This window comes from Python bivittatus, unplaced genomic scaffold, assembly GCF_059951505.1.
Source record: "Python bivittatus isolate LINGU-HERP-01145 unplaced genomic scaffold, Pbiv_v1 ctg000700_np1212, whole genome shotgun sequence".
NCBI lineage: Eukaryota > Metazoa > Chordata > Lepidosauria > Squamata > Pythonidae > Python > Python bivittatus.
In genome coordinates, this window is record NW_028277098.1 from 42,184,767 (window position 1) to 42,209,956 (window position 25,190).

Below are 25,190 nucleotides of genomic sequence, written 5' to 3' on the forward strand. Positions count from 1 at the left end.
ATCAACACCACCAGAAAGCTAAAACTATTTTTATTGAGATTGGCTATAATCAGAACCTTGCAAGTCTGTGCAGCATCTCCTCCTCCTCCTCCTCCTCCTCCTCATAGTCCAGTGAATTAGGGAGGCATCTTCCTGACCTGCTTCCAAATGGTACCTCGTTCTGGACTTAAAAAATGTTTTACCCTTTGTCACTTCAGCAATGGAGTCTGCATATCTCCATCAAGGTAATCTTCCTTATCCTCTACGCCATAACACCTTGACTGAATGATCGGTGGTGACCTAACTGAAATGATCATCCTGATTGGTGGCAAAGATGCTATCAAAATTTTACCCCCTCCTTCTCCCACCGTGGTGTTTTATATAAATAATAAAATGTTCTACTTCCCCATGGCTGCTGCAGCACCACTAACCATAAAGAAACAGGTTGGTACTAGGACGGTGCTTAGGCCCAGAATCTGCTTCCCCTGAGGAAATTAAATGAAAATCCATTCAAAATTGCCATACTCTGCTTTGAGATCTAGGTCTCAGTTAAGTCTCATGCATGCCCCAAAATTTCACTAGGGAACACTATACAGACTGGCTTTAAATACAAATCACTGATTAATAAAGTTAGGAACACAAGGCAAGTTACATGCTTCTTTCCTACACTTCAGAGGAGAATATTTGTTTTCAGTTAGAGTTCTCTTTTGATTCTAAAAGAGAGAGCTCCTCTCTAATTTTAATATACTGTACTAACTGGATGCAGGATTTTAATACATTAACTAGATTCTGCTCCTAGTTAAACAGCCTAATTGACTATTTAACCAACATGAAAAAGAATCCAGGTTAACTGATATTACCCATGAACTGTGGTTGGTCAATCTTAACCATCAACCGTCATTTAGTAACCTAAAAAAATTGTTAAGGGAGTCAGTATAATTTCAGGCTTCCAGGAAAAGGAGATACATCTTTTTGGGGAAAAAAAAATCACTCTTTATTTTTATTTTAAAAACACAGTTGTGGCCTAGAGCAACAATTCATCCTCTTGTCTGCATCAAGCAGGAACTTGAGTTCTCCAAAAGATCATAAAAATTCTTCGCTTCTTAGAATGGTTGTGTACCCACCTTTTGGAAATGTGTGTCCAACATGGGCCAGAGTATAACATCAGACAGAAACAGGTAGAGGAATACAGTCCTTGAAATGGGTCAGTTGGTTGAATGTCATGCATTCCTCACAACTAAAGAAGCTCTTGGGTGCTCGAAAAGCCATATCTGCATTGCTGTTCCATTCCTAGCTTCATTACAACAGCATAAAGAGAAGCAAGAGCATAAAGAGCACAAAATGTACACGCTTGCACATACTTCATTTCATCAGAGAACATAATGAGATAATGTTAGGCTGCTTATCTGGTATTTGCATACATTGAGTCAAAATTATAATTATCTCTTTCATTAGGCAAAAAAACCCAACAACCTCCTTTACCCAGGAGCGCTGCAGGAAGCAGGGCAGGTGGATTTACTTGCCCACATAGTTTCACTCAAAACTCTGGGTCTGGCCTTGTTTTTCTTTGTCAATGAAAAATGGTTCTGCCTTTCCTTTCCTCCACTTGTTACGTGAAAGTGCTTCCTGGCTGGAGCGGCTGAAAGCAAGCTGGATGGAACTTCTGAAAGGAACCTTGCATAGGTCAATTATGGGTGGAACCGCCCTAAGCTCTTTGGAAGGAAAAAAGAGAGATTTAACGAGTGATTTGTGATAAAATGTAATATGGGAAGGGCTCTTTTTTCCCTTGTGAGACTTTCCAAAGATCTGTAGGCCCCATGTCTTCCATAACCTTAGGTATGGAGTAGGAATGGGTGTGCCAAGGAGGGACTAGAGACTTGAACATATAAAAACATTAAACATGAATATATATCTGTGAATAGGCCTTTTTCAATGCAATTCCTTCTTGTTGCTGCCTGAAAAGATAAATTAAGACAACTCCCTGCTGTTCCTCCTCCTCCTTTCCCCTTTACTCGTTAAGATGGAAGCAATCTTGGTAATTTAATTACCATACATCCAGGCTCTTTGATAGTCTATATGAATGTATTTCCTCATACTTTCCTCTCACTTTTTTTCTGTTATGATTTCAAAGTTACTCTGTAAACATTTATACTATTTCCTCTCAGCAATGCTAAAATAACATGGCCAGTGAACTGGAGGGAGGAATATACAACATAAAAGGGGTTAAAACTTGATTTTGGTCTCCTGTTCCCAGCAATAGTTGGAGTATATGTGTTTAGCATTTAGTTATTAGCAATGAGGCTCAGCTCTTGAACTTTTGAATAAATGATTTGTATAACTCATTACCGCTGCCATTGCTGTGACAAAGTGCCACCTTTTTTTTCAATTTGTGATTTTATCCTGCTTTACAAAAAAGGCAGCCTTGCATGTAAATGATGGTCAGAAGATAGATCTTTATTTGGAGACATTGTTTCTTTGAGAAATGGAGAATGTGTGCCTTTCCAGATAGCATTGACCCTCATTTCTAACGTCTTTAACGACAGTAATGGGGAAGAGTCCAATAGCTTCTGGAAAGCCACATGTTATTGAATCCTGTTCTAGTTAAAGGGTTAGCCAGCCCAAGAGTGGCTTATGGGTATTGTGGAAAGGAAAAGGCCTTGAAATCAAATGTGACATAGCAGAGGCACGCAGGTCACAGTCTTATACTTAGGATGGGATGCTGTTTTTCTGCTCAAATCATAATAGTCATCTCTAGATATGGATGTGCTAGAATATGCAGATTTTATAAAAATATAAAATTTATTCTTTGCAGTCCTTCGTTGTTTTTAGTGCAGTATTCCCTCTTAACCTCAGAACATACTCAGAACTGTTTTGTTTGTTCACGTTTTTTTTTTTCACTTGTTTAACATTTAAGTAATGTAATGAAACTTTCTAGAACTGGAGTATGGAGAAGACTTCTTAAAACTTGGATTTGTACATCAAGCTAAATTATGGTTTTTAAACCATAGTTTGTTTAAAAAACCAAAACATCTGGGTGCAAATACAATACTAAGCCATAAACCATGTTTGCAAATCACAGTGGCTAGGTCTACACATTGTGCAAATCCAAAATCATTCTATACCAGGCCTGCACAACTCATCAAGGCAAAAGTGCGGCATTGATAGATTAAAAATCCTTCTGGGCCACAAAGAAATACTGGAAGTGGCAGTCAGCTGTTCTGTAGCTAATAGAGCAACAGAAACACTGGAGATGGCAGCAATGGCTCTAAATGTACTACTTTAAAAAAAAAATACTGGTGAGTCACATGAGGCTACTTGGTGGGCTGCGTGCGGCCCATGAGCCATAGGTTGTACAGGCGTGAGCTATACTATGGATTAGCACAATGTATGTATGAACCCAGTAGCTGTACATTGGGTATGCAACAGTATCACAGTCCCAGGAAAAAAGGCTGATAAAGGTTTGATAAGAGCACGTAGGTATTTGAAGAATCACATTTGATTTATGAAAGTGGGTTTGCCACTGACAGTGTCCAAGTGGTCTTAGGAAGGTGAAGTATTGATTTGGGGCTGAACTGATATCAGGGAGAGTGTATCTGAATTTATTGAAGATCTGTGCATTCTTTCACACTTTCCTACCTACTGATCAGCCAAAGGCAGCACATTTCATGGAAGTGTAGCCGTTTGTGAAATGTGCCCCTAGTATGGCTTAGCACTGGAAATCTCCAGAGCAAACCCTGGAAATTGCTGCAAATAAAAATAGGTGGGTAAGAAATGGGTGCAGTGACGTTTTAAGATTCACCTTTGGCTTAAATTACTCACTTGCAGTTTTGGATTCTTTTAAATAAAAACGGGCATGCTCAAACAAGTATTTTATTTCTGTTGTACTGGGGTCTGTCTTTGCATGTTTTCTCTCATATAAAAACGTTGCTAAATGTTTGCCTCCTGCCTCCCTCCTACACATAATCAAGGCAATTGCTGGTTTTGAACTTGCAAAGAACTTTCTGGTCCAGCTGATCGTATCATTAAAAATAACCTGCTTTGCTACTTTCATTTGTTAGAATATAAAAAAAAGTAAAACTTGAAATGCTGACTAATGGCTGACTTTCCTACAAGGTGCTAATTTTCCTTCACTCTCAGACTGAGGAAGGAGTAATTCTTGAGCCAGTTTTCCTTGAAGAATCCTTTTGTCCATATTCTAGACCTCCAGGGAATGGATCTTCATGAAATTTGCCAAGGTTGCTGGTTGTTGTTCTTCTCTTAATTTCACCAAGATTAAAATTGTGTTCCCCTGAATGCTTGACACATTAAAATTTTTAAAGCTTCTGTATTTATAGACTCATGTTTCTTTCCTGTTAAATTTGTAAAATTCAAACGAATGCTTGTATATAGTTTGAGGATTCAGATTCTGCCTCTGCTCTTTAACCTATGTTTAGAGCAGATGACATGTTACGTGATACATGTAATATATCACAGATAATATAATAAAGCAGATGGCATGTTACATATATATATGTAATGATTTAGGGAAAATACAGTAGTGATCTGTATTACATACTTAATAATGTGGAATATATGAAGTGGCCTCAAAAACACTGATTTTTTAAGATTTTGATCTTAAATTTCAAAATAACGATGCCCCCTTTTTAATAGGTTTGAACAAATGCCTGTATCTCTGTGTACGGTTTGAAGTGCTGCTAGAAGACAGTATGTCAAGCACATTTTTTTAATACATTGATCTATTGTTATGTAGAAATAAATTAGCCCTTATTATCTGTGAATATAGAAACAAGCCCTGATTAATTTGTTCTCCTTTGAGCTGCAAATCTCAGAACTCCACATATAAAAAGGAGTTGAGAAATTATGCAGACTAACAGATAATTAATTCCTTTCTTCTATCAGTGAGGAAATTTTAAAAAAAATACTGTGTTGTTGCTAAGGAGACCCTGACATCATATGCTTTGTACACTTTGACCTTTAAAATTCATTTTAGTTGGGTAAATGGCTTTTGCCATATCATCTTATGGTAGAAAAGCAGTGTTCCAAACTGAAAGGAGACATCTGATAAAACTAGCCATTTCTGCAGAAATTTCACGCCGGAATATTAAACTTGTAGATAGGTGCCCCAGAAATATTTGGCTAATAGACTTCTAAGTCTGGTGCTTAGAAATTGAAACTACCTTTCTAAACTCAAGAACCGAATAATGATTGGAGAATCAGAGATGTGATGGTTCCCAGTGATTGGTTCAATATAAGCCAGCTTTGTTAACCTGATGCCCTTTAGTTCTGTTGGGAATCAGCTCCAGAATTTAAGCCTTGTACATCTAAAAGGTACCTTTTGTTACAGAGAACAATATCTAAAATTTATTTTCAGAGGCATCATTGAGTAATTATGATAGCATTTATTATGTGACGATTATCTATACACATAAAAAGAGTGTTATATAAATCAGTGGTTTTGCAGTGAGTTCAAAATCTCAACTTCTGTAGGTTTACCTCAGAAAGAAAGGAAAAAGTAGAGCAGGGATGGGCAACCTGAAGCCCCAGGACCACATAACCTTGATCCCCTCCTCCCCTTTTTTCAGTCCCAAGGAACCCCTCTCCCCAATTGCTGAAAATTGGTACCACAGTTTCTTGCCTTTTTGTTGTGGAAGAAAAAGAAGAAAGTAATATCAACGTAGTTTATAAAATAAAGAGGAAAAAGACAATTCCCTCCAAATTTAGAAAAAAATAATTCCAGTTATGTCCATCTATATAATGAGATCCTGCCATTGTGGTATTTAGCATTCTCAACTATTGAAAGTGTGGCAATTGGCTACCAAAAGGTTTCTCATCCCTATGTTAGAATTCATTAGGTCAAAGCTTATTTTTGCCTTAATGTCCTGTTCTAATACTACTATGCCAGTCTCCAAGCACTACATATTCCCTTTGTCCTCCTTAAGTGGAGAACATCAACTACTGCCTTAATGTTTGCCAGAGTTTTACTATTGTAAGTCAGGTATATAATGTTGCCCCCAGGGACTATGCATGTACCAACACAGTTTGAAGATAGTCAGTGGACTGCTTTCTTACATAGCCTTGTTGACATTTATTTAATTGTGTCATGAGGAATGAGGAAATGAACTCCTAGATAACTTTAATATTTAATAGTTGAATTTCTAGAATTGGATGATATTTATTTTCAGCTAGATGAACAGGATGTTCACATTTCCAGGGATACCAAAGCAGACCTAAAACTATTTCAGTAGGATGATGGCCAACGTATTATTCATTAGATAAACATTGGTGACTGATTTTAAAGCACAAATTCAACAAAGGAAATACTTTAGTCTTCTCCTGTCTTGCATTTTTCTAACTCATCTGAGCGAGGCCAAACTCTAGGACTCCCTCATTTGAAAGATGTTAATCTTTACTACCATAAAAAACTATGAGTCAATTTTATAACCACATTTCAATTAGCCAAGTAGTACTTTACATGCTTTCTTATATCTCCAAAAACAACATTACATTTTATGCTAAGCCACCCCATCAGCTTCATTGCTAATTCAGGATATATATATAGGAGTTTCAAGAGTTCAGCTCCAAAAATATTTATTGTGTGTAGTTGGCTGTATCTCTCTTCTCCTTTCCCTAACCAGCTTCTCCAAACTGATAACTCTCCAGATGTTTGAAGATTATATTTAAAAACTGTAGTTCCAACACATCTTCAGATATCAAGTCAGAGTAGGGTGTCCAACTTGACCCTCCATCCTTCTCAGCAATTTCAAACAACACAAATTCTTCTCCGTTTAGTGATACAGAGTATCTAAAAATGCTTTTGCTCAGCCAGGACAAATAACAGAAAGTTAATCTGATGTGCACAAGTTTCATAACGTATGTGTTCGCTAATACTACTGGAAATAGCAAAAATGACATTTAGGTGGTGAACTTAGAGCTTGGGTTACAGTCTGGAATGAACAGCCCCTTTTATGGTGTATTCTGAAAAGTAAAAATATAAGCAACTATTAATAGTTTTCTCCTGCTGTTCTATAACTTGCTGAAGAAACATGGACACCTCATTTTTATTTGCTTAGGATCTCTGGCTGACCACAGTCTATTCCCGCTGACATCACTGGAAGTCCCCTGGCAATGGCGGTGCTGCATATTCCCCCAGAGCTGTCGGTTATGTGGTAGTGCAGCTCCTGCCAGAGTTTTGATACTTGTGTGGTTTTTCAGCAACTCTCGCAACCTATGGTCACCGGGTCATTGCTTTCTTCCCTCCCTCTCTGGTTTTGTCACACTTTTCTAGTCCACACTATTGGTGGCTGTTTTTCCCATGGCTGTCCATTGGTCTGCCATTGTAGTTCAATTTCCTGTTACTATCCAAACACCACATTGGCGCCTCTATAAACCTCCTATGACTGAGTTAGCAGCAGTTGGAGACTTCAGTAAAAACCATGTATAATTCACTGTAAAAACAACTTTAATTTTTTTTTTCAAAAATTAAAGGTTTGTTTTCTTTAGCTTGGTTTCACTTTATAATGAAAGCCTTTAAGAAGTAAGGATAGGATGTGAATGTCAAAATGGATCATGAATGAGACCTGGGGAGGATTTGGTTAGCAAGAACACAATTAATTAACCCTTCATGTATAGTAAACATCTTGGTCAAACCTGCTGTTTTTCCAGCATTTGGTCCCAAGTAAATTAGATGCAGATTTTAGCCTGAATTCATCTGTCATAAAACTAGCTTCTGTTTCTGTTTTCCTAGGTGTGCTTTTTGCAAATTTGTTACCATGCCACATTTTGAGGCATATCGGAAAAATTACTGGAAATTTGATTCTATGGGTATCTGTATCATTCCTATATGATATACCCAAAAAAGTCCTGGTTACAAGCCAAACATTATCTTTTCATCAGAAAAGGATATACATATACTGATTAAGATTTTTAAATTCAACTTAAAGCTTAATTTTAAAAGACATATCAAGGGTAAAATTTCACTGGCTTTGCTTTCACTTTCAGAGCACTTCAGTAGCAAAGGTGGCCTTACTGGTGGAATAGTCTATTTATCTAAAAGATTTGTAGGGCCACCCATCTTAGGACACAATTCTGGGCGGCTCACAACAACAGGAAAGCCAAGAAACAGTAAAAACCCATAAAAACAAAAACCCAGCACCTTGGCCATCCTCTTCTGATGACTCCAACAAAACCATCCACAGGTTTCCCTCTCACCCTATCCCAGTGCCAGGAGGTACATCCAGCTCTTTCCAGCCTTCTGGAAGGAGAAAAGGGTGGGGGCCTGCTGGCTCCCCAAAGAAAGGGGGTTCCCCACAGGGCAGGGGTTGCTACAGAAAAGTCACACTTCTTAAGTCCCACTAGATGGCAGCATTTCTGGGAAGGGCTATTAATGAACTATTTCCATGTCTTGGTTTTCAAGCAACAGTAAAGGCAGTTCTTCTCTGTTCAGATGCCCCAGGAAACAGTTTTAATAAGCCAGGTGAGAACTGTCAAAGATGGAGTTCAGGCATAGGGCTTGTTCTCAGTCTGGTCAACCAGACTCTCTTTGTCAGCCAGACAGCTACATGTGATCTGGGTTATGCTAGAAAAAGGTTTAAGCATTTTTTCCCTATCTACTTTCTTACAGTGCTTGTGCACTCTTACTCATATTAAAATTATCACAGAAGAACAGGGCCTCATGTAAGGCTGGGCTTACCCTAAATAACCTTTCAGTATGAGATTGCATGGCAGTCATAGGATGGTACACAATTGGATCCACTATGCTGATAGAGATCCAGGGATGGGGTATTTGGGGGCAGTTGTCCCCAGATCTGCTCTAGAGGTATGGGAGCACTTTCCATCAGTCTAGGACAGTGTTTCTCAACCTTGGCAGCTTTCAGATGTGTGGACTTCAACTCCCAGAATTCCCCAGCCAGCAAGGCTGGCTGAGGAATTCTGGAAGTTGAAGTCCACACATCTGAAAGCTGCCAAGGTTGAGAAACACTGATCTAGGAGATGGACTTGGGTGGGAAGGTTTTAAATTGCACTCCCCCCACCAAAAGGATTATACCCACTGCATTGAGCCACAGATACTTTGATCAGTACTGGATATGAGTTAGATTTTACCCACAGAACACAGAGAATTGTTATCGGATGAGCATGCTTCTAAGGAAGGCTTTGAGAGGCTGGGTTTCAGCACATGTCCTTAGGTTTCAGGCAAGGGCTCCCTAGTCACAAAAAGCAAGTCCAAAAAGCAAGATTTACTCTGAGCCTGAGTAGTTCAGTAATTATGTCCTGGCCAAAAATCTGATTATATGTCATGTTTAGGGAATCAGAAATCCTTGTTGAATATTTTCTTGTTAATATTAAGCTCTCTGTTCAGCAATATGCAGGAGGCTTTTTTGTGTACTCTTGTAGGCATAACAAAATAGTTCTACTGCTTCAGCTCCTCCTCCTATCAATATTACATGCATAGATCCTACACAGGACATCTCTGTGACCTTGTCGCATCCCATTCCTTGCCCTGTGTTAACTTCACATGCACAGGAAGGCAGTAGTTGATGAAGTATTCAGTCAGGCCTGTATTCTCCACACCCTGACTTTTGGGTTGGGTCAGCTACCAGCTCCTTTGATTTGTGAGTAGACGTCTATGCGTTTCCTGCAGCCTCTTTCCTTTTTGGCCTCCCTAGTTCCCACAGGAACCTGAGAAATAGGCTGTGCCTTTAGCTTTTGAGAGGAAACCGGATCAGGATAAGTGGGGAGGGGCAAGCCGGGGACAAGTGCCCATTTGACCTCGTATTCAGCTACTTCATCTCAGGTCACACCCTTAGTTTTCATCTGAGTGTATGTATGTACATATGTATGTGTTTCTGTTCCACTTCTGTAGCAAGAATGTCATTTTTCACTCTCAATGTTATGTTCAAGAAGCCTTAACGCTGAATTCATAAAGCAGCTAAATAGAACTTGAATTTCAGGCAAAACAAGAAAAGGGCTGAAAATCAAACAGCTGGGTTCACAATGTTAGACACTACATAGTGGAAGCATTTTAAGTCCTCTGCAGATATCCAACAACCCATTTTGAAAGGGCTTTGTAGGTCTATACAGAGCACAGAAAAAGGGAAGCAAAGGAAATAAGAAAAAGGGATTAGACCACCTTTCTTATGAAGAAACTCTTAAGTGTGAGATATTTAGTGTAAGAGGAAAAATGACAAAAAGAAAATATTATAACCTGGAAAAAGTGGATAGTAAGACAGTCTTCTTGTAATAGTAAGAATCAGACTCAAAGTTACCCAGTGAAATTTATTAGTATTGATCCAGGAAAGACAGAAGAATTTGCTATACTTCCTTTGAAGGTTCAGATTGTTAATCCAAACTGGAGAGGGATGAAGTATATATTTCAGGGTGGCCCTGAACAGTAATTTCTCCCCCCCCCAAAAAAAGAGTAATTAACCTTCATCAAGAATGGAGAAACCTCTCATCTTCCAGATGTTGCTGACTACAGTTCCCAACAACCATAGCTAACATGACCAGAACTGAGAACCCCCTGAGTTATAGAGTTCTCTGGCATATGATGTGATACTCAGTGGCATAGATACCTTCAGACAGAACATGGAAAAAATGTTGTATTTTGTTCATCTGTATCAGCTTTCCCCAATCTTATGCTTGCTAGCTTTAATGGGAGTTGTGGTATTATATACCCAGAGGCAATAGGTCTGGTGGATGACAGAAGTAGCAAGATGAAATTGGTGCTCCAATATCAGGTACTAGCTTCTGTACAGGGAGAACTGGGTAAGTTGAAGAGGGCTGCCCAGAAGTTGGTTTTTCCACCATCATTAGCATAGCACTGAGTCAGGATTTTGGAAGCTTCATATTCGAGAAGATGGATGGTGTCATTTGCTTTGAGGGCAGTATCATTGTGCTTTTCTGTTCCTTTCTTTGCCATTACAGCTGTACCTGCAAGCCAGATTTACTTGGAGAGGAGCCCGCCTACTGCGCCCCTTGCTGCAGTTCACATTGATCATGATGGCATTTTACACAGGACTTTCTCGTGTGTCCGACCACAAACATCACCCCACAGATGTACTGGCAGGCTTTACACAAGGAGCCCTGGTGGCTTATTGTATAGTAAGTCTTCTATATTACCAGTTTATTATTTCAGTAAATACCTGTGTTATATGTTAAAAAATTGTACTCCATTCCATGGTAGAGATTGTGATAGGACTCCATTTATCTTAGTGCAACCACCAGTTGTAATATGGCATATAAAACAAAAGCCAGTATTCAAGCACCATGTATAAGGGTTTCATCTCCATCACAGGGTGTGGAATATATATCCAGAAGGGAGACACTGCTTGGTTTGTTTGCGTACGTAGAAGATTGTTATACTACACTACATCTGAGAACCTCAGTAAAACACTACCAATTTAAGCAGTAAAATATATCAAACAGTAATAACACTTAAAAACTGAATGGATTAAAATCTGCAAACAAGGAAGTGACCAACAAAATTTCTTAAAATATTTCAAAGATAAATACACAAAGCTAAAAGGCCTGGGACATTAAACGTATTTTAATAATAATAAAGTTAGCTTTTGGCATATGTTCTTGGGGAGGATTTTTTCCTCTTCCAGATATCACCTTTCTTATCTCTGATCGTGTTGGTACCTGGAAGAAAGTTACAGCACATGACCTTAGCATTTTGGCACACTGTGTAGGAAAAGATGTTCCTTTTGACACTTAGGTTGCAAGTTGTTTACATACTTATAAATGTATGCCACCATTGTGAAGTGATCTCAAAGGTGAAGTCTTTCAAAATTGGCTTCTGTAATACTGCTTTTCTCTAAATCAGGGATACATTTTTAAAATATGAAACCTATTTAGTTTAAATTAAATTTAACTGCATTAATTAAATACAATTAACATAATTGTTTCCTATGAATCTACATTACTTTAAAATTATAATTCAGTTGCAACTTTTGGAAGGCCTCAGAGCCACCCTCAAGGCTTTGGGGAGCTTAATGTGAGCCAGAACCCCGGGTAATGCAGCCCTCCTCTAAACAATCTGAAAACCTTGGATTCACATTCTCACAGAGTGCTGATTAGTTGTTGGCAATCTGTTTACTTAAATTTGCTGAAATGCTAAAAATATGGTAGACTGCATAGTTTAAAGTGATTAAGTAGTAAAATTGGATTTTTGTTTTGTCTGGACTAAATGTTATGCATTAACTTTAATGTGGGATAAGTTTGCATGTACATCAGCCATTGTAAAGTATAGAATTTGTTACCATAAGAATAGAAAAAGTTTATAGGATTTTAATACACTTGTTACAGTCTTGAGTGTCAGCTGAGAAGCAAAGGGGGGCAAGTGATGTTGCATGCATCAGGATGTCATTATGCAAATGATGTACTTGCATCATGACACATCCAATGTCAATTTGTTATTATGTCTTCTACTGGATATCTGTGGTTACAGGACATTGATATCTGGAACACTGGCACTGCAATATGCCAGGAAATTGTGGCCCATTCCATGGTAGAGATTGTGATAAGATTCCATTTATCTTAGAGCAACCACCAATTGCAATATGACGTATAAAACAAAAGCCAGTATTCAAGCACCATGTATAAGGGTTTCATCTCCATCACAATGTGTGGAATATATATCCAGAAGGGAGACATCCAGAAGGGAGACAGGCAGGTTTCATACTAGATACCCCGATTGACACTGCTGCCAACTAAATTTGGGGTAAGGGACAGTGTCCCAAGGCTTAGAAGCTCATGATTGCAGGGGGAGAGAAACATCTGGACCCTATCAAGCAGCAGTTATGTATGTGGAAGCGAAAGAGGCTCAGAACTTTGGCACAGACTGAAAAACAATACACAATTTTCTGAGGGTTGGGGAAAATGTCATTTTATTAGATGAACACATTAGCAGTCAGGATGGGGTAGGGGAAAGGGAGGAGGTTTACCTGTCAGTAGACTGGATTATGTTGGCATTTGTAAAACCGAGCAAGAAGGGGAAGGACACCCTTAAGCCAAGAAAACAAATGTGGAATTTCTCTATATAATGCTGGGAAAATAGAAAGATAAATGCCAAGTGACCTCTAACCTTTCAGGTGTAATACGTACAATGCTGAAACTCATGTGAAACAGCTGTTTTATGTATTTCCTCTAAAGAACGAGGTTTGGTATGTTTAGTGTATGAAAAAAAGCTCTCTTTGAGTGTGTGCCAAACTGGGCATATTACCAGCATAGTTTATTTTATTTATTTATTCATTCATTATATGGCTACCCATCTCATGAAAAAGTGACTCTGGGTAACACACAATAAAGAATATAAAACAGTAACATATAAAAAACAATTATTTCTTTTTTCTTCCTAGAGTTTTTCCTGCAGGTGCAGGGTCTGCTTTTTTTTTTTCTGGATCAACCAAATGTTGACCCATCAGTTGTGACAGGAATTGACTGACTGGCTTATCGCCCGAGCCTGACGTCGGGGGCTGAGAGAGAGTGACTGGCCCAAAGCCACCCAGCCGGCTTTCATGCCTAAGGCGGGACTAGAATTCAAAGTCTCCTACTTTCTAGCCTTAACCACTAGACCAAACAGGCTATCTATAAAAAACAATTATTATCCAGAAAAAAATTAAAAATTGTGATTAAAGGCTAAGACAGGGCAGCAGATGTCAACAACAGAGCCACCTCAATACCCTGGGGTCCCCAGGCCTGATGGCATAACCAGGTTTTGAGGGACTTCTGGAAAATCAACAGAGATGGAGCCAGCCTCAGTTCGGGGGGAAGGATATTCCAGAAGGTAGGCACCATGGCAAAGAAGGCCCGTCTCCTGGGTCCTGCCAAGCGTAGCTCCCTAGCAGATGGCACCCATGGCATACCTGTCCTGCTGGAGCTTACTATGGGCAGATGTAATAGGGGAGAGGCAGTCCCTCAAATAACCTGGCCCCATGCCATAGTTCACCTATGTGAGTCCATAAATGATTACAGCAGCTCTTTTTTTTCTTCTTCTTTCCTAAAAGACTGAATACTTTTGAAGGCTGCTGAACGTTTTCTGTCTCTCCCCCCACCCTGCCCCCAGTGGTGTCAGTGTTACCCAACCCATTGTCAGCATTTTGTGATTTTTAACAGCAGGATTACAAATTTAAGCAGAAAATTTTAGAGCTTGAGGGAAATGCCCAAACCATTTTGTGTATAAGTTGCATCAGAAAATTGATAGTAAGAAACTTGAGTTATTGCTTGGTTTGGAAGTACAGGTACTATTTTTATTTTATTTATTTATTTATATTTCAAATTTAGATACCGCCCATCTCATGAAAAAGTGACTCTGGGTGGTTCACAATAAAACAACAATAAATATTAATTAAAATAAAAATACAATAAAAACAATATAAAAATACAGTAAAAATAGAATAAAACCAAACACATACACAAATAATAATATCTTTCAAGATGTTGATGATCAGCAAGATGTTAACATATGGGAGCTTCTTCAAGGTGCTAGCCACCCCCAGGGTTGGTTGCCCCTTCCCCCCCTCCCCCCCGCCAGTTAGCAGAGCCAGGTCTGGATGGCTTTCCGGAAGCACAAGAGAGTTGGGGCCTGCCTCACCTCTGGGGGGAGAGGGTGGGGGCCACAGGAGAGAAGGCTCTCTTTCTGGACCCCGCCAGTCACTATTCTTTTATCGACGAGGTCCTCAGCATACCGTCTCTGCCTGACCAGCTGGGACGGGTGAATATAATGGGGGTGAGACAGTCCTTCTGGTAACCCGGTCCCATGCCACGTAGGGCTTTAAAGGTGATAACCAACACCTTGAATTGGACCCGGAAGAAAACTGTATGTATCGATGGGGATGCTCTGTTTTTTGGCTCATTTTAGGATGGTGAAAGGTGTTGTGACAAAGTGCTGTGCCCAGGTGCACTAATAACTTGTTGGTTAGTGGGCGACTTGTTCTTGAGTAATTCACTTTTCGGAATGTGACCAGGTAGCACAATGTTCATGGAGAGCTTTATGTAGGCAGAGCAACTTTGCTGAATGAAACTTGTTTGGTGTTTGTTTCTTCCTTTAGCTACTTTTGACAGGAAATAAGAAGGCTAATGAAGTAGCTATTTAGGCTGTGAATCCAAATAAAACATCCAAGACAGATGTCTGTCTAGGTCAGCTTGAACACATTCAATAAAAAAAGCCCACCACTTCTCTGGGTAATTAGTTCCGCTGTTGAACTGCACTTACTGTTAAGAAAGTTCCCCCACCCCACACAACAATTGAAATCTAACTTCCTGCTGCTAAATCCATTACTCCATGCCCTGGACTCAGGAATAAAGAAAAAGAGATACTGACTTTCATGTGGCATCCTTTCAAGTATTTGAAAAATGTATCATATCTTTCCTCAGTTTTTTCCCTATCAAACCTAATCCTTTCTTTCCTAGTCTTTCCACCACTCTTCGTATAGCTCAGCTTCTAGCTCCCTGAAATTATCAAAACTCTTTAAATATTCAGTTTCCTCACAGAGACAACAGTCCAGAAAGGACTCGATCCCCTTTTTCCATAGTTATTTATGAGGGAATGCAACTGTGTAAGCATTTGCATGATGCTTGTAATTGATAGCACTGTATGTGTCATTGAACTGAATTCAGGCTTTTTCATTTATTTATTTATTTTTAATTGAACAAGCCCTTAGGATGTGTTCATATGAGACACTAAATCAAGAAATCCAAGTGTGTGGATCATTATCCTCCCCATCCCATCCACATCACGTTAACTCTTTCACCTCTGGGGTTTATTGTGTTACTAAAAGCTGAAGAACCACCATTTTGCATTTAGGAACCTGGAATTTGTAACTAAGGTTTGTTGTAATCCTGTACTTAACAGATACCGAGTTGTCCCCTAGATGGGGAATGGAGTCCTAAAAACCCTTATCAGTATCATTGTAGGCTGTAGATTTGGGATAGCACGAAAAGGTAGCAAATTGTTTAATTTTTTCATAGTTTTGCTTCGTTGCTCCAGATGAGGCATAGAATTCAAGGTGTATCGAATTACTGATGATCTCATTGCACAGAAGTGAAAAACTTTAGGCAGACAAAAGAAGAGATACACAATTTCACTGTTTCCTGTGTAATGACAAGTTACAAATCCAACACACTTTTCCTGAGTAGTTAACAGATGGCCTGGTTTACTGAGACAGAAGAGGGTAGGCATTTGGCTGCTTTGCATTGACTTTCCTGTGACGAGGTAAAGGCCGAAGGAAACAGCTGTCTGCTCAGTGTCAAGCACATGTCTGATTCTTCCTTTTTCACCCCAAGCATTTTTACCCTGCCTGCTCCTCTTCTGTATGCATCAGGCCTGAGCCAGGATATGGAGAAAGCATTTTTCACCATTTGCCCAGTCTTGCAACAACAGGCATGACCAAAGAAAAGGAAACTGAGGGATGGTCAGCAATATTCTAGGGCCTCCCGTGATTTCATGGCAAAATATGTCAGTCATTCAGTCATGGCAAGAACAATGTTTATAAGACTGGCTATTATTTCCTTCACTGTATGTTTATATATTTACATCTTAAATTGATTTCTCTGTTTCCAAATTGTGACTCTACTCTTGGTCTACTTTAGCTTCTGTATAATAGTGGCTAGGAGAGGCTGGTCTCTGAAAGTGAGACCTTGATACAGAACTGGTTATCTTCTGCTGTTTCCCCTCCTGTTGCTAAAGGTCTGTGCAGTCAGACTACTTCTTGCTTGCCCTCTTTTTCTCTTCTCCTCTCATCCTACTCTCAGTCTGAAACGGATACACAAAATGTTTTGGAGAAAAAGATTTGTGAACTCAAGAACCCTTTCTCTAATTTTCCAAGTCAGTCAATAAAATAAAATCCAACATTATTAATTGTCTCATTGCCAATGTTGGGCATTGGCAACCTGGTGTCATCCAGATACGTGGGATTACTTTGTGATAGGCTGGGTTTGATGGAAAAGAACTTTTGCCTCATTCATAAAGGATTTTTTGTGGTTGTTCAGCTACGTAGAGAATCAGATCCATACCCTGAACTGGACCTTTCATTGATGATTCCATCATCTTAGGAATTCTGGGCTATTGTTTGTGTTGTAGTGCCTTGCTTCACTATGCTCATCTGATTGGTCTTTATTTAGCTGCTTTTGCTAAACTAACCCAAAAAATCACCAGCAAACAAACGCTAAAATTTGCATCCAGATTGAAATTCTTGGCTTATCTTCTGAAGATTTCTAGCATGTTTTGGAGCAACAAGTCAGGAATCCTGATATGAATATAAACAGTTTGTTGGTGAGCTCTTGGCTTGTTTAACCACTTTACAGACAGTCCCAGGTTAAGAACGAGTTCTGTTCCTAAGCCTGTCTTTAACTTGAATTTATATGTAAGTCGGAACTCATACTTACGAACGGGCTGCCTGTTACTACAACTGGTGGATGATGTTCTCCTTCCTGGAGCTGACGAACCACTGAAGCTGCACAATGTTTTCATGAACCGCTGAAAACAGAGTTTATATTAAAAACGTGCAGCTTCATCGATTCATGAAAACATTGCATGGCTTCAGCGGTTCATCAGCTCCAGGAAGGAGAATGCCATCCGCCAGTTTTAGTAACAGGCAGCCCATTTGTAAGTATGAGTTGTCTGTAACTTGGACATTCTTAACCCTGGGACTGCCTGTACTAGTAGGAGCTATGAGGCAATAAGCACTATAGTGTCTTTTCACTGAAAAGTCAGAATCCAGAAGAATTTTGATTTGATAATTACAAGGCTTTAATGCTGGGAACGGTGAAAGGAAAAAGAAGAGAATGGCCAGCAGCAAGGTGGATAGATTCAATTACAGTGGCAATGAGTGTACTGTTGGGAGACCTGAAAGAACAGGTTAGGGACAGATCATCATGGAGAAAATCTATCCATATGGTTGCTAGGAGTCGAAAACAACTTGATGGCACATAATCAATCAATCAGTTACATCCAGACATATTGCTAAGCTACCAAAAAGAATATGGGTCTAGTGATTTATTACTTGCTATTGTATAATATTTTTCCACAAGAAGGTTGTGATGTCCTAGCATTTGAATTTGTTTCAATGGTATTCAAAAGCTTTTAGATTTATCTAGCATTACATGGAGCTTCAGGTGTTAACAAAGCTATACGTAATGTTTGATTGATTTCCCTGGCTGAAAAACAAAAACAAATATAAAATTTGTATTTCAAGACTTTCCAGCAGATGAAACATTCTTGAATTCTCTGTAGCATAAATATATTAAGATTTGCTAAATTTAAAATACATTTTAGATTCAGTTTTAGCACGCACCAATAATCATGTAGTTACAAAATGTGGGAGGACAGGAATCTGAATCCATTTCCCTTTCCATCTTAGTCTATTTTCAGATGTTCCCTTAAGTATTCTTGATCCAATGAAAGTTTTTTTTAATATCTATTGATTATTTCAAATGACTTTGTATAGCACATTTTTTATGGGTGGAGAGCACCTTCCACAGGAAATGGAAGTCCAAACCAAAATACTTTGTGGATTTATCTTATGTTTTTTGCACTCAGCATACAAAGCATGCATTGGGTGTAATACTTCTCCAACCTTGAAAGATCATGTTTTATGATTTCGGTATGGGTCTGCCCAACCTCAAGTCTTCACTAAAACAAAATACAGTTTAAAAGAGAATTAATGCTATTGCTACCCAGTATCTAATTTAAAGCCATGCAAGCCATGAATTGCAGAGCAAAGGCTAAGAAAGCCAAGATGATGTTCCATCCATAATATGCTCGTTTATAAAATTTGAGCCAGATTGAATCTAATCTCCCTGTCTGCTATTTACACTGTATGACCATCACTTGCTCCTGCCACATAGAATGTGGATATAGTTGAGATTGAATGAAGTTCTAGAAGGTGTCCAGCCCTCTACTCCAAAAATATAAACAAACCCTAACCCTATAGCAGTAATTGATACTGAATGTAAATATAAATACATACAGTTTTGTAATGATTCAGTTGAAATTTACACTTTATAATTACAAATCCAGAGAAAACAAAATATACCAACACCCCAAAGAAATAAATAGCACAAGGAAGAGCACATGGCCTCATTGATTATATAGAGCCATGGTTCTCTTTAGAAGTTACCAATTGTTAGTGAGAGTTGCTTATCCTTTGAATAGATCCCTACATTAACTTCAGTTCATGCTCTAACAACTTTAGGAGGAAATAGAATGCAGATCTATCACAGTTCTCTAGCAAAAGCAACTTGAATGAATGGCAGGATATATCTGTATAAATGCTGTATAGTGTACAGTCTAATGAAAGTAAGTAGACCGGTGTGGTCATGATTACATAAGTGCTTTGATTTCAGCAGAATTTAGCCAGACCCTTTTGTTCGACGGTGAGTAATTAATAGATCCTTTTCTTACAGGAAGTTTTCCTGCCACTGATCTTGCTCATGCTGTCATTACTAGCATTTAGGATACTATGAGCAAACTCGTTTCTCAAAAGCGAAAGAAAAAACATCTGGAATGCCCATTCATCTTTAATCTGACTTTATTTAAAACAAATGAGTTGTATGCTGACAATGAGGAAAAAAGAACTCCAGAATTGCTATTCACTCAAAAAGATCTTACAATCGACCTATGGTTTCTGCTTGTATTATCTCTTTTTCTCAACAAAGTTTCAATTCCTTAGTGAAGTAACTATGCTTCAGTGCAATATTTACATGCAGAAACATTGTAAGACAATTAGAAGTCTGAATTGAACATTTGCATCCATAAAATGAATAATTTCTTAAAACTATCGAGTGTTTTGTGATTTCCCACTCTGGAAAGCCATTGAATGATACTTTGCTGGCACAGTAAGGATGGCAGAGGTTGGACCTACTCCTGCAAGGGGTTATATAATCTGAACAAAACTGACTCTTCCTCTCTTATTACACCCCAGTCAATCTTATTTGCCATCTTTTATTATCTTTAGTATAATGTCATTGTCATTTCTCTGATTTTAGCTTCTGATCCCTTATTAACCTCACAATGCTTGATGAGCAATATCACACAAATTCTGTAAACTGAAAGTAGAACTGCATAAATAAGTGTATGCATGCATCTATATAACTAGGATTTTGATAACTGGGATCTCACTGTTTAAGAGATACTAACTTTATTCTGCTGTTCGCAGAGCCAGGCGCTGTCTGGATCTCTTCCTTTCTGGCCTCAGAATAATATGTTCCAAGAGAAAAAGCACGCCCATTATGTTAGGCTGATAAGATGTTCAACTGTTGTATTAAAGGAGGATGTTAAAGTTTCCTCTCAGGGATTTTTCATTGTGTGGCTGCCTCTGTGAATGGTTGAATGAAGACTTTTTCACATCCGTAACAGTGCTTACATCATTGGCTATTTCAGGGAAAAGTAGCTGGGAATCTCTCTTAACTCTATCCCATAAATACTAAACAGTCATCCTGAGTAAGTGTTAATATATTAATAGAGAGGAAAGGACAGTAAAGAAAAGGAAGGAGAGGGAGGGGAAAGTGAGGAAACATCAGACAAGTTCCTGACTAATAATTGCAGACAACTGACTCTTAAGGAAATTTTTATAGCACAGTGTGGATTACCAGAAGAAGTGCAACTGTATGGTTTTATGTGATGATTAAAATAAATCAATAAATTGGGCCATCCCTTTCCCAAAATAAAGGGAAGTTCTCATAGATAAGGGAGCAATGTTGAATTCAGTTGCCAAAGTACATTCTCCCTCTCCCTCTCCCTCTCCCTCTCCCTCTCCCTCTCCCTCTCCCTCTCCCTCTCTATGTGAGTGTGTTGTGAGATCAAGCTTGTTCTATGTTAGACAAATTCAATTCTCCAACATAGATGGGGACTGTGATTTCTGAACTGCTGTTTTAGCCTCCTCTAACAAGGCTCATTTCACACAACTGGAAAGCGTCAGGCTGGGGAATCTTTTGCATTATCATCACTTTATGAATGAGAGACTTGACTAAGGAAAATGGGGTAGGAATAAAGCTTCTAAACAGTCATTTTAAACTTATTTATTTTTATTACAGGTGTTTTATGTCTCAGACCTCTTCAAGCAGAAAACAAAGGTGTTGCAGCCTCCTCCAATCCGGAGGGAGATATTATCACCTGTGGACATCATTGACAGGAATAACCATCACAACATGGTGTAGACATTTGACTTCTTTTTATTTTTATTTTTTGTTTTGTTTTGTTTTTGCAAAATGACTGCTGACAGCAACTACCTGCTGCTCTCAATCTCATCTGACAGTAGAATGTAGGGAGAGACTTTTGCCTGACCGTAAGGTCTTACTCTGTGGCCTTTTTACTCTTTACAACATTTGCATAAAATGGATGTTGTTCAACTAAGTCAGAGGCAACAATCACAAAACAAGTCGAACATGCAGGAATTCTAAATGTGCAATTGGCTGAGTGTTCATGTTGTAGTGAATGCTAAATTGTTCATACTTTAATGAACACTAAATAATTGTTAGGAAACTGGCCATCTCTGTTTTCTTTCCCCTTTCCATCCTTCCTTCCTATGAAGATTTGTAATTTCCTGTTAAGAAAATGGGACAGGGGTGTAGAGAGACAAACCCTCACTAACTAAATTATAGCACTATGAACAAGAAATAAGCACTGACATCGATTGTGGTCACTTTTTAAGGATAATCTTTTATATATCTATATATTTTGGGTTCTTTCCATTCCATACTGTGACTTATTTTGGTTTAGATGAAGCATGCCCTGTAAAATATTAGAAAATATTTTTCTCTATTGTACATCCCACTGAACAATAATACCGCTTTATATCTGATGAGACATAAACAAATTGACTTGGTAAACAGAACTAAACTGGTTCCCCTGATTGTAAGATTCATTCAGTATTTGCTCTCACAAGTGAGACATCTCTAAAAATTGGAGAATAGATAGGATTAATCAAATATAGGACATTCGAGGTATACAGAATCCCAATATCTTTAATAGGTATTGTCCATAATACTGTGCAGTACTCAGTGGTCCAGTAAATCTTCCCCTTCACTACCACTAATGGTGGAACTGTATTTTGAACAGTCACTATTCCTAAAAAAATACTTTGTATGGACAGTCTTGTTGATGTACGTTAGCACTATGAGGTCTGGGGTTGAAACTCAGCACATTAATCCTCCAGGTATGTGACGGACTGCTGGGCAGGGCTGTCTTATCCTGATATTTAGTTAAAGTTCTTCTTGAATTCCCATGGCCTGAAGAAAACAAATGATTTGTAGCTATTCATTAGACCCGTTTCCTCCATTTTGCTGCTCTTGAAGTGAGCTGGACTGCAATGCCCATTATGATTAGCATAGCCGGATGGGATGGAAGGAATTGTAGGACATGCATTGAGGGCACCAGGTTGGAAAAGCCTGCATTAGCTAATTGGCTGAATGCAGCTCTGAAGAAAACCAAGGGCAAGCAAGGAGATGAATGAGAGCTGACCTAATTTCTAGCCTTTTAGAGGGAATTCTGAAAGACAGATGTTTTAAATTTGTTTTAAGAAGTAAACTGAACAGGCTAACTAAGCAGACTGGCCTTTGCACATCTTTGCCATGCAAAATCCGTCCTATCATTTCAATTCTAGCAAGCTATGTTTTTTTATATAAATATATATAAATATATAAATATTATATAAATAATGTATAAAACATTACAAATTAACTATGTAAAATATTATTTCCAAACAATGTTAGATATATCCACTATGATTATAAACTGTGTTTTGACCTGTGTTTATTTACATGTTGCTGCTTGAAAGGAAAGCATTGACTTAATTTTTATAGTCGATTAAAATATTGTAGTTCTTTGGTAGCAATATTTTAATGAAAATAACAACTAAATACAATTATATAAAATTGTATTAAATTGTCTGTATTTTTGTAATGTTTCTTTCTCCCTTTTTTTTTGTAAAAAGAAGAATATGCAAGACTTTTTGTAGAGTACAGAATTAAAGTTGGTATTTGCAAAAATATTGCTGTATAAATGTGCTTTATAGAGAGAATAACAATTTCTTAGGAGAATAGTTTTTTTTTCCCTGTCAAGGGCTACATTTTTAGGTGCTACTTGCCCTGGCAGGCAGAGAGGGACAGATGATGATGGTGGAATGAACCAGTGGGACACACCAGAGCCAAATGGAACAGGCTCCCCTATTCTGTCTCTTTCTGGCAGAATATTTCTGCTTTTTCTTTCTTTCTTACTGAAATCCACTTCTTTATCTCTTCCTTCCTCTCAGTCCTGCAGCCAGACAGGAAAGGGGAGGGGGGATCATTCTTACTGAGATCTGAATTGAGCAGCTATGAAATCAATCTGGGGGCCCCTTAAAGCCTTAGGGCTGCAGATTCTCCACCCTTGCTTTACACCAATCTTGGATTTGAAAAATGCAATTACTGGTTAAGATTTTTTTTTTTAAGTCAAGGTATCTATGTCTCAATGTTAATGAAAAGGTATAATAAAGTTATTGTCTACTAGACGTTTTCCAATACTGTTAGCATGTTGCTCTTCTTGTTACCAAGGAACATGCCCCCCCCACCTTGCAACCTACTTCTGCCTGGAATAACTGCATATCAATCCATTTTTTGGAAGACAAAATTTCCGTATCATTCTGTGTCCAGATCAAACATACATGCACAAACTACCCAAATCTAGCTGCTCTGTACACAGTTACCACTTTGCCCATCCCCTTTCTCTGTATTTTTAGTGGTCTTGCTTGAGTGACAATATTTATGTAGCAAAAATGGTATTTTATACAGAAGAGGGAATTATGAGTAGCCTTGGGGAAACTTTCAAGTTTTAGAAAAGTATTGAATAAAAATTAGAAAAAGATTTAGAGATGTGTGTGCCTGTGTGTCTTTGAGAGAGAAATAGATGGAGTGGCTGTTAGAGAAAAAAAAAAAAATATGTGGAGGACAAATTGTGTAAGCTGGTGGGAATGGAATGATATGATTAACATTCTGAACAGATTTTCACACTGCAGGGATATGTGATTATTTTTAAAAGTAGTTTGGGGAGCAGAGTGACTCATGAACAATGTCTGAGGATTAAATTAAGTCAAATCCAGGGATTTCCATTCTAAATCTAAAATCATATGTATGTGCTAACCAAACATTGAATTGGGTCCAGGGTTAGGGTTATTTGGGGCAGTTGTCACTGATTAGGGCTGGGTCCAATCTGGACAATACAATTTTAAATTAACAAATGGAATGATGGTGGGTACTATTACATTTGAAATAGAAATCATACAATCATTGACCAATTCTAGATAGTATTCTGTATAAGCTGAAACAAAATCAAAGTAAATTTCATTTAGATATCATTATTAGAGTTTAGCATGCAATTGTCATTTGGTCAACACAGAAAAGGACTTTTAAAGAAGAGCATTGAGCACTAGAGTGCATAAATATGGGAGACAAATGGAAACTAAGCCCTAATCAGTGACAACTGCCCCAAATAACATCAGAACCTTGCTGATTTTCTGAATCTTCCTCACTTAAATTCTGTTCAAATGTCTACTTACCCAGTGTTCTAAACACAACTAGATATTAAGATATTATGTGTTACGAGTAATCAGGCATCTAAGAAAATGTCAAAGTCATGATTTCCCATCATCCAAATACCGTAACGCAGTATGTCCAACCTCCATAGATTGAACATACAAAATAGAACATTGAAATAGTGGGATTATACTAAAGATTTTTTCCCCAAAGAATTTGCCACCTGGGAAGCTTGGTTTGGCTTTAATTTACATATTAGATTTGTGGCAGAATCTGTCTTAAAATTGTAAACTGAAAACTACCTCTGGTTTGAATTGAAATCTGAAAGAAACAGAAAGATGAGGAGCAGACAATATAGAGAATTCTCCCAATTCCCTAAAGGGATGAAGAATAGTTCAAAAATGAATAATTCAGAGGATCTCAAACTTTATGATACCATGATGATTTAAAATGAAATGTGTGTGAAATCCTGGCCCCACCTGCATGAATAAAGCCAATTATTTCATTGGGAATAAGGTGTGATAAGAAAAACATATATACTACTTTTACAATTAAAATGTATATATTTCAGGGGATCCCATATTTCACAGAACCCCAGCCACCTGCTTTGCACAACAAAGTGAAGAGCAAATCCTGAGGGAAGTTTTGACAATATTCATACTTCACGTATGCAGGCAAAGCAGGAGTGCTCTCTAAGCTCGCTCCAA

The 25,190-nt window shown here is 38.3% G+C and overlaps 1 protein-coding gene across 1 annotated transcript in view; it reads left to right on the forward strand.

Annotated features, from left to right (window-relative positions):
- PLPP3 (phospholipid phosphatase 3) overlaps positions 1-23,737 on the forward strand; it is an 80,526-nt gene extending 56,789 nt beyond the window's left edge. Inside the window, exons 5-6 of the mRNA XM_007430773.3 lie at positions 10,900-11,076; positions 21,010-23,737. Coding sequence (XP_007430835.1) covers positions 10,900-11,076; positions 21,010-21,132 — 300 coding nt within the window. The 3' untranslated portion in view covers positions 21,133-23,737. The remainder of the gene's footprint in view (positions 1-10,899; positions 11,077-21,009) is intronic.
- Positions 23,738-25,190: the final 1,453 nt, after the last annotated feature.